This window comes from Eublepharis macularius, chromosome 19 (assembly GCF_028583425.1).
Source record: "Eublepharis macularius isolate TG4126 chromosome 19, MPM_Emac_v1.0, whole genome shotgun sequence".
In the NCBI taxonomy this organism is placed as follows: Eukaryota; Metazoa; Chordata; class Lepidosauria; order Squamata; family Eublepharidae; genus Eublepharis; species Eublepharis macularius.
The window spans coordinates 15,445,009-15,454,494 of NC_072808.1; the positions used below are offsets into that span (position 1 = coordinate 15,445,009).

Below are 9,486 nucleotides of genomic sequence, written 5' to 3' on the forward strand. Positions count from 1 at the left end.
TATACCTGTTAATGTAAAGTGCTAAACATTTGTATACACTTGTACTACTATGCAAATAAGAGAAATCTCTTTCAGTGGGCCAAGCGACAAATGACACTTGAATGGCAAGTGTATTTCTCCCTGTTCACTTGCCCTCCACTCAATCCACTTGCCGTTCAAGTGTCATTCGTCACTTGTAGCTTGGCCCTGAGTTAACATGCTGGAAGGAGCTGTAGAATACCAGCTGAACTTTGCTCTAGAAAATAAGGACGCAGAGAGAGGGGCTTGCATCAAGGACATCATGAACTCCCAGGTGTCAGAAGGGAGCATAAGTAGCTTCAGAAATAGTATTTTGCTTGCAAAGCACAAAATGTTGCTAATAGAAGAAAATGTTCCTTAAAAGATTAACAATGTTCTAAAGAGATAAGCGAGAAGATGATCCCTAATAAGATAGTGAGAAGCAGTGCTTTTTTCTGGGGGGGGGGGGACGGGGGACGCAGAGTACGCATACCCCTAAACAGTTTGTGAATCTAACGGGAGAAAGTAAAACAATTTAAGTGTTGGAATTCCCGCTAAACCAACTCCAAAGGTATTATGGATATTTATGTGATTTGTTAAGTTTTATGTAGCGTATATTGGCAACAAAGATGTTTAGTTATATTTAAACTCACTAGGAGCGCTGTTCGTCTTAAAAAAAAAGGAACGTCTTTGAGCACTGAACACGCCACCAAGATTGCTGGCATAATTGGTGACCGTTAGTGTGCAGACAAATACAAACAAGTCTTCTCTAACGGCCAAGCTACACATGACGAATGACACTTGAACGGCAAGTGGATTGAGTGGAGGGCAAGTGAACAGGGAGAAATACACTTGCCATTCAAGTGTCATTCGTCATGTGTAGCTTGGCCCTAAGACACTTGGATCTCTGGTAGTTGGAATTTAGCACGGTGATTGGTCAGTCTTGTTGCTACCCCCGATGGCGGCAACCAATTGTCTCTAGAAGGGCTTGGTTGGCAATACCCATAATTCTCATCCCCGACAGTCTTCTGACATCATTTCCTTTCACGGTGTTTCCTGAGTCTCAGATGGAAGTGAGTGTTTAATCTGTGAAGTAGTGTGGTGTTTTACTGATGAAAGTTTGGCCTATAACCTCATTGAGTGGCAGTATTTCAATATGAATAGGAAAATTACTAACTTTTACATCATCACTGCCCGCAAAGGAGTGTAAAGTGAATGATGACTGTAAAAACAAAAGATGCGACGACGGTGTTGTGTGATACGTCTGCGGTAGACCACGTGGAGAGTGGGCACACGGCCCCATCTTCTGTTGACCACGCGAAGAGTGAGCATGTTCTTGGTAATTTTGTCCATTGACTGCATTCATTTTTTCTGATTTGAACTATAAAATGGTGATTTTCTTGAGTCAGAGTACCCCTAAACATTTTTTTAGAAAAAAAGCACTGTCGAGAAGTATGCATATTGTAATGATGTCCAGAATTGTTTGGCCAATGTGTGACCACTGGACCAGAGGGTGGGCACGTGTTTGAACCAATGTAGTCCCAAGGTTGTAACTTAAATAACTTATGCCAATTGTCCTCAAGGTATAAAATCTCATGTTGTTATATCATAACTCCGAAGAACTGATCAGCCCAAAGAGCCTTTACTTTTTGGTAACTCTGTTCTTCCTTGCTTATAAGCAAATAAAAAGGCCTATATTTATTTATTTCCCTCCGGGAAGCTTGCCACCTCCCACCGATGGTTGGTGGATCGGCAAGCAAGGAGGGTTCTCTGCCCTAAGCCAATGAAGTGAGATTTTTACTATTCCCTGCTTAGAGACGGAAGCAATCTGACTGAGAAATGCTTTCTTGACAAAGATCTCATGAGTGGGCTGTGGAAGAAATAGGATTTGAAATCAGGCCTCCCAAGTAACAAATCTAGTCCACTCTGTGCTGAAGTATATTGGCTCTCACAGTCTATTGTTCCTTATATACTGGCCAACAAAATCCACCTCCCATCCAACGTTTCATTAATTGTTTCCATGGGTATAGGTTACTGTGGGTCAGTTTAGAGATAATGTGAAACAATGGTTTCTTAGATGTTTAGTTTGTGAAACTGAGGGCCAAGCTACACATGACGAATGACACTTGAACGGCAAGTGGATTGAGTGGAGGGCAAGTGAACAGGGAGAAATACACTTGCCATTCAAGTGTCATTCGTCATGTGTAGCTTGGCCCCAAGATTCTGTTCACAGATGACAGGGCTACCCACCTTCTGTTTGAAAACTACTTTGCTCTCTGGGAGAAAAATATTTTTTTAAAAAATAAACTTCAGGTGCATTGCTGTGTCATTTCTGGGGCAAACCCTATTTTACCTCAGAGTTCCCTCTGAAAACTGGATATTGTGCCCCCCCTGTTCCCTGCCCCCTATGTTTGTGTGGGTCCAAGCCCCCCAGATTCCTACTGAACACACAGCCACTCTGACAGGCAGAAGAGAAGCTTGACCCATTTTGAATTTTGGGCTGAGACCTCTGCCTTCACTGAGGACCTGACTCTACAACCCCTGGGTTTGTTTTTGGGGTGTATTCACGTCTCGGTCAGTAAATCCAGACATTGCTTGAATAAAATAAATATTTATTAGCTTTTGGAGAGAGTTTGCAGAAGCATTAAGCGCTAATCAAAAGAAAACAGGCAACAGATCTAGAAAATAAAAAATGTAGCTGTTGCTAAACTAAAGTTCTGCCTATCTAAAACTTTTAAGAACCGACTAACGTAAGCTTCTCTGATTGATATCCAAAGGGTGTTCATCTTACCCATCTGGTAGCATATAGGCTCTCTCCATGCTGAAGGTGAAAAAGAAGTAAAGGGGTACAAAGCATACTGAAAGGCCAACTTTTCTAGCCCTCAGTGTGTCATCTCGCAACTCAGGAGCCAATTAGGGTATGGCAACTAATTGACATTATTGCGATGAGAGAGTGTCTCAGCTACGCCCGAGTCTGCCCTAAACCAAACTGAACCAATGTGCAGCCCTTCTATTTGGAATCCCACGTCTTAGGCTCACTTTCCACACAGTGGTGTATAAATAATAAAAATAAATGTTGTATTCTACCCCCACCATGCCATCCATGATTATACTCAGGAAAAATTCAGTGTGGATGGGGCAAGCAAGATTGCTGTCTTAAGATCGGCTCTTGAAAGGAAGCTTGCAGACTCACTGTGGGCCGTGTTGCCACCGAGGGCAAGGCTAAGGTGGAGGTGTATCCAGAGACAGAAAAGGAGGACCATACGGAGGCCTCTTCCAAAAGGGGTGCAATGCAGTTGGTGCCATTCCAGAGATGCTTTGGCCAGAGCAGGACGCCTTCCCCACCCACCCACCTGTCACAACTTTAAGGGTTTGCCGGGTTTTGAGGCATTGGGCCGGATCCTATTGGGTGAGTGCAGCAGTCGGGTGGCTCACCTTCTGTGGAAAAGGGAGGCAAGGGCAGAGCAGCATGGCTGGTGGAGGAACATGGCTTGCCATCCCGTGGAGGCCAGCAGTGGGCTGGAGTGTTATGCATCGAACAGCATGGGGCCTTTCGATGCCAACGAAGGATCCGTGCCCATATGCCTGGCCAGTGTTCCAATCTGCTGTAATCAGTAAAGTTGCGGCTATTTAACCATACAGAGGTGTCTGTATCATTCACCGGAACTGAGCTGGAAATAGCACATAGGTGGCAAAAAGCAGTGCTTTTCAGAGCATCTCACATTCCTTTTGTTACATCCACAGAGAAATAATCTCATGTGTTACTCTGGAAATGGGAGTGCTTCTAGAGCCTCCGTATCATTTATCAATATTCCCTGGCAGCACAGAACATCCCCCTCGAGGAAATGGAAGCTTCAGGGTGTAGTATGGTATCACATGTTCTCTGAGCTTCTTCCGTTCCCCAAACTCTACCCTTTCCCGTCGCTGTCCACAAATCTGCAGGAATTTTCCAGGCTGAAGTTGTCAGCGTAAATCCCCTAACACAATAGAATTTCATGCGTCGAGAGAATGTATCTTTTATTTTTGAAACGGCATAAATAGATTATCCCATGGACTCACAGTCTGGGCCAGATAGTGGCTGTTTCCACACGTCTTACCTGCCTGTGGAACATCGTGTGAAAGACTCGGAAGACAGTGTCTTGTTGCCTGAAATCGCGCCAGGAAGACACACTTTTGTGCAAAATCCTGGATAACAGCATCTTCCTGGCACGATTTTGCACGAGAAGACACTGTCTTCCAGGTCTTTTGCATGATGTTCCGCAGGCAGATAAGACATGTGGAAATGGCCATAGTTAGACTCCTGAGTTCTAGTGAAATATACCCATTACCCCTTGTTTGGACAGCTCCCATTAGCTTCCTTAATACACCACTGCATCCAGACCGATCAGCCGGCAGAATTTAATAGAAATTTTCCTTTAATTCTTAAGATTTGATCTGATTTATTAGATTTATAGCCTGCGCTCCCCGTAAGCTAGCTCAGGGCGGGTCACAACAGTACTAAAACATACAATACAATTAAAACAATAAAATTACATAAATAGCAATGAATACAGTATAAGTACAGTATAAAAGGGAGGAAAAGGGAAGAAAGAAAATATCATGGGAGGAAATTCTTCTAGGTTGACTTGAGTAAGACTGGACTTACATTGGACCAAAGTGGAAAATGTCATGTCACAGAAGGAAAACTCGGTGAGATGCATCTATCTTTCATGGGTGAAATAGAATAGGATCCCAATTTTCAGACATTGAAGGGCCTTTCTGCACATTCAAGGAAGTACTTGCTAGTAGCTTTGCTTCCTTAGAGTCCAGGAGAAACCCTTCCTCTTTCTTCAGGCAAGAGATGTGGTCATCTTTGGGGATCAGAGATTCTTCCACAGAAGCCACAGTCTTGTAATTTTCTTTCATGACTTTCCAGTAAAAAGCTCTTTTGGCAGCATCCAGCAGAGCCAATTTCTCCTGTGTGAAGAAAATTTAGGTGAATTTGATGATGATTAACTGGGAATTGTAGTTAGACGAGGATGTGGAGATGGTTGTTGTGGGTTTTCCGGGCTGTATTGCCGTGGTCTTGGCATTGTAGTTCCTGATGTTTCGCCAGCAGCTGTGACTGGCATCTTCAGAGGTGTAGCACCAAAAGACAGAGATCTCTCAGTGTCACGAGGATGTGGAGAATTGTGTCTTTAAAAAATCTCCACCTCAGAATTAAAGTTCTCACATTTCCCTGGACATGAAGGGATTACCTTCCCTCACTCTTGTGTTGTCCTTAAAAAGTTCTAATCCTGCCAGCCAGTCTCTTCAAGGCAGCCTTCATTTCATTGTTCCTGAGGGTGTAAATGAACGGGTTCAGCATTGGCGTCACCGCTGTGTACATGAGGGAAGGAACAATGTTCTTGTCTGAGTTCCTGGAAGAAGGTTGCAAGTAGACCCAACAAAGGGTGCCGTAGAACAGGACTACTACACTCAGGTGAGAACCACACGTGGAGAAGGCCTTGCGCTTCCCACGTTTGGATGGGACATTTAGAATGGTATAAAAAATGCGCACGTAGGAAATGACGATGAGGAAGAATGGGCCCAGCACATCCAAAAAGCCTTCCACCAGAGCCGTGGTCTCGACAAGACTTGTGTCTGAGCATGAAAGTCCAAGCAAAGGGTAGATCTCGCAGAAGAACTGGGGGATCTCCCGAGATGAGCAGAAGGAAAGACGAGACATCATCAACGTGTACAGCAATGAGTGGAGGGATGCTAGGATCCAACAAGCAGTCACCAGTAAGAGGCATCGGTTGTGGCTCATCAGGGTGGTATAGTAGAGAGGGTAGCAGATAGCCAAGTAACGATCATAGGCCATAGAAGCCAAGAGAAAGCTGTCTGTGTTGCCAAAAGCCATGTACGAATACATTTGCACCAAGCACCCACCGTAAGAGATGGTGTTCACCTGGAACAGAAGGTTCTGCAGCATCTTTGGGATGGTCACAGAGGCAAAACCGACGTCAGCTAGAGAGAGGTGGCTGAGGAAGAAATACATCGGGGTCCGGAGGAGGTGAGGATCTGAGCGAATCAGCAAGATAATCAACAGGTTCCCCAAAAGGATGAGCAGGTACATGGCAAGGAAGAGCAAGGCAAGCAGATGCTGATGCTCTGGGCGTGGAGAGAGATCCAGAAGAATGAACCCAAAGGGCTCTGTTTGGTTTCCGTTCCACATGGCTCAGCTGCCAAAAGAGAGATAAGAGGGGTAGACATGTATGAGGACAGATATGACGAGAAAAGGGATGGAGGGCAAGCATCTGTGTGCGGTAGAGCAACCGAGTCCCCCTCCTATCTTGCTGTTAGGACCAAAATGGGCAATGCAATCTTTAGGAGCACCATTTCATTTCCTTTTCTTGTTAAACTCCTATGACCAAAGGTCTTGAGCATGAGACCAACACATCATAACAAGAGAAAAGGTTACAAAACAAGCAAAAGCAAAATGAAGCACAATAAAATAAATGTATCTCCAAAGAGTAAAACACAATAGCTAAATGGGTGAGCCCCATACAATTTCTCAAATAATCAGAATAAAGCTCGTTTTTAACATTTTAAAAAGACCGCTATAGCCAAATATTTTGCAACAGATAAGAGTTATTTCTGGATCAAAAGGAGTGCTGTTTCTTGTTTCACCAAGAGGCGGTAAAGCTAACTATACCAAAATATTACAAAATTACAGTTACTTATTACAGAGTGTACACAGGGACAACAATTAAAAATTTTAAAAAACCCAAAAGTCTGGATAGTAGACTGCATAATAAATACATACCAGATTATAATATTTTATACACAATGATGGATTATCCAATGACCAATAATCAGTACATACAGATTCATATCTCATAAACAGTTGATGGACTACACAATAACAAGTAGACCATATGCATTTCGGCCCCTAAAGGCCTTCCTCAGTGGTCAATGTAATATTATACAAAAAACCACACATCTAGGAATATAATAAGCCAATAACAAAATTAAAAACCAGGTGTTGCTTTTTGCCAAGGTCAAAGAGGGGAAGAAGAAGAAAAAAATTATTATATATTGTAAATGTTTAGAATAACATTGAGGAGAACATTCAGATGTGTTGGTGAAGTTACCATGAGAGTCCGTCTATAGTTTAATATATAAACCTTAAAAGTAACCACACATCATTTAAGGTAATAAAAATCTTAGAATTTTTAAAACAAATTTACAATATAGAATAATTTTGTAATATTTTGGTATAGTTAACTTGACCCTCGTATTTCACTCACTATTTTGGGTTGAGTTCCCCCCCCCCCGCCGCCCTTTTTTTCTCCGTTCACCAAGAGGCAGAACAACATTTCCAGGGTGGAAGATAAAAGAATTGCAGCAAGATCTAAAGAGCTGCTCTTGAATATGCACAAGGGTGTTACAAAGCATTTCATAGACTTTGTTTTTTAGACCTTGCAAACCCTCTGTCCGCTGGTCTTGTCCCATCTCCCCAGTTTCCATGTGCTCAGCTGACTGTCAAGTGACAAGTCCTTGCATGTATGCAGTTGTAAGCATGAAGCCATATCCACGAGACTAGGAATACCTCAAAAGCAGTATCCTGGTGGCATGAATACGCTTACCCATGTACCAGAACTCACTGCAGGTGTTTGCCTGAATGCATAAATATTGTGAGCAAGGACAGGAGGTGCACTCCTGGTTCCTTCCATACACTTCTCTTGAATTCACAGCTGAACATCTGAAGATAGGTTAATAACGACAGAGCTGCGAGCTTTTAAGGAATAATCACACCTGAAACACAGGTGTGCATGCCCCTCTCCCTTCCCAAAACAGGTAATCTGATTTGTAGTATTACCACATTATTCTTTCAACTCACACCTTTTTTAAAAAGAGAAATTTTCTTCCCTCACTTCTGGTTTAGCGCTAAAGCATTAAAGTGGAATTGTGTAGATAACTTGCAGGGTGAGAGGAACCGAGAGGCAGCATCACATCAAAAATGAGGGGGCGCTTTTGTATAGCCAAGTAATTTTGGACCTGATTTAATGGTTTTATGTGTGGGGGTGGGGAACGACCTTTAGATGATAATGTACAGCACAGAATGAAAATTCAGCAAGCTTTTCTCATTTCAACCCCTCCATCTTTGCAGATCAAAACACATGGTATAACTTGATTCTGTGTATATTTACTCATGTGTAAGTCTCACTGTGCTCAGTGGGGCCTGCTAGCGGCACCCTGTATTTGAGGATCCCTGTTGAGCCTGTTAGGGAAGAACTGAGATTTCTGACCCAAAGTCCACCCTTGACGGCATTTAATAGTCCAGCATATTGATAAAGCAATAACCTTAGTTCGTTCATTCTTGAACATCATGGTATTTTTTTTAAAAAAACAACTTATTACCACCAGGACAATCAACTTTAGAAACCATTGAAGAAATGTATTGTCGAAGGCTTTCACGGCCGGAGAACGATGGTTGTTGGGGGTTTTCCGGGCTGTATTGCCGTGGTCTTGGCATTGTAGTTCCTGACGTTTCGCCAGCAGCTGTGGCTGGCATCTTCAGAGGTGTAGCACCAAAAGACAGAGATCTCTCAGTGTCACAGTGTGGAAAAGATGTAGGTCATTTGTATCTACTCAGGAGGGGTGGGGTTGAGCTGAGTCATTCTGTAAGAGTTTCCCAGGGTGTGGAATGCTAATGGCGGGAGGCTTCACTGTGCCCTGAGGCGGTTCTTTTGCATATGGATTGGTGCTTGATGTGCTAATCTTCTCTGCAGGGCTATTGTCGGGTGTGGAGTGTTTTGTTGGCCTGGTGTTTTTCAGAACTGGAGCCCATGCTCTGTTCATTCTTAAGGTTTCTTCTTTCCTGTTGAAGTTTTGCTTATGCTTGTGAATTTCAATGGCTTCCCTGTGCAGTCTGACAAAGTAGTTGGAAGTGTTGTCCAGTATCTTATTCCAGGACACCAAAATACTGGACAACACTTCCAACTACTTTGTCAGACTGCACAGGGAAGCCATTGAAATTCACAAGCATAAGCAAAACTTCAACAGGAAAGAAGAAACCTTAAGAATGAACAGAGCATGGGCTCCAGTTCTGAAAAACACCAGGCCAACAAAACACTCCACACCCGACAATAGCCCTGCAGAGAAGATTAGCACATCAAGCACCAATCCATATGCAAAAGAACCGCCTCAGGGCACAGTGAAGCCTCCCGCCATTAGCATTCCACACCCTGGGAAACTCTTACAGAATGACTCAGCTCAACCCCACCCCTCCTGAGTAGATACAAATGACCTACATCTTTTCCACACTGTGACACTGAGAGATCTCTGTCTTTTGGTGCTACACCTCTGAAGATGCCAGCCACAGCTGCTGGCGAAACGTCAGGAACTACAATGCCAAGACCACGGCAATACAGCCCGGAAAACCCCCAACAACCATCATTGAAGAAATCTCTAACAGTTTTAAATCTACAAGCTTTCAGGAAATTTGATTGTCTGCTTAAGTCA

At 43.4% G+C, this 9,486-nt stretch overlaps 1 protein-coding gene across 1 annotated transcript; it reads right to left on the reverse strand.

The window, feature by feature from the left end:
- Nucleotides 1-5,257: 5,257 nt before the first annotated feature.
- On the reverse strand, nt 5,258-6,193 carry LOC129346008 (olfactory receptor 1468-like). The gene has a single exon (XM_055003256.1). The coding sequence runs from the start codon at nt 6,191-6,193 to the stop codon at nt 5,258-5,260; it is 936 nt and encodes a 311-aa protein (XP_054859231.1).
- Between the last annotated feature and the right edge of the window lie 3,293 nt (nt 6,194-9,486).

Excerpts from the sequence above, each read along its gene's own strand:
- LOC129346008 (XM_055003256.1), bottom strand. The coding sequence starts at position 6,193 with ATGTGGAACGGAAACCAAACAGAGCCCTTTGGGTTCATTCTTCTGGAT.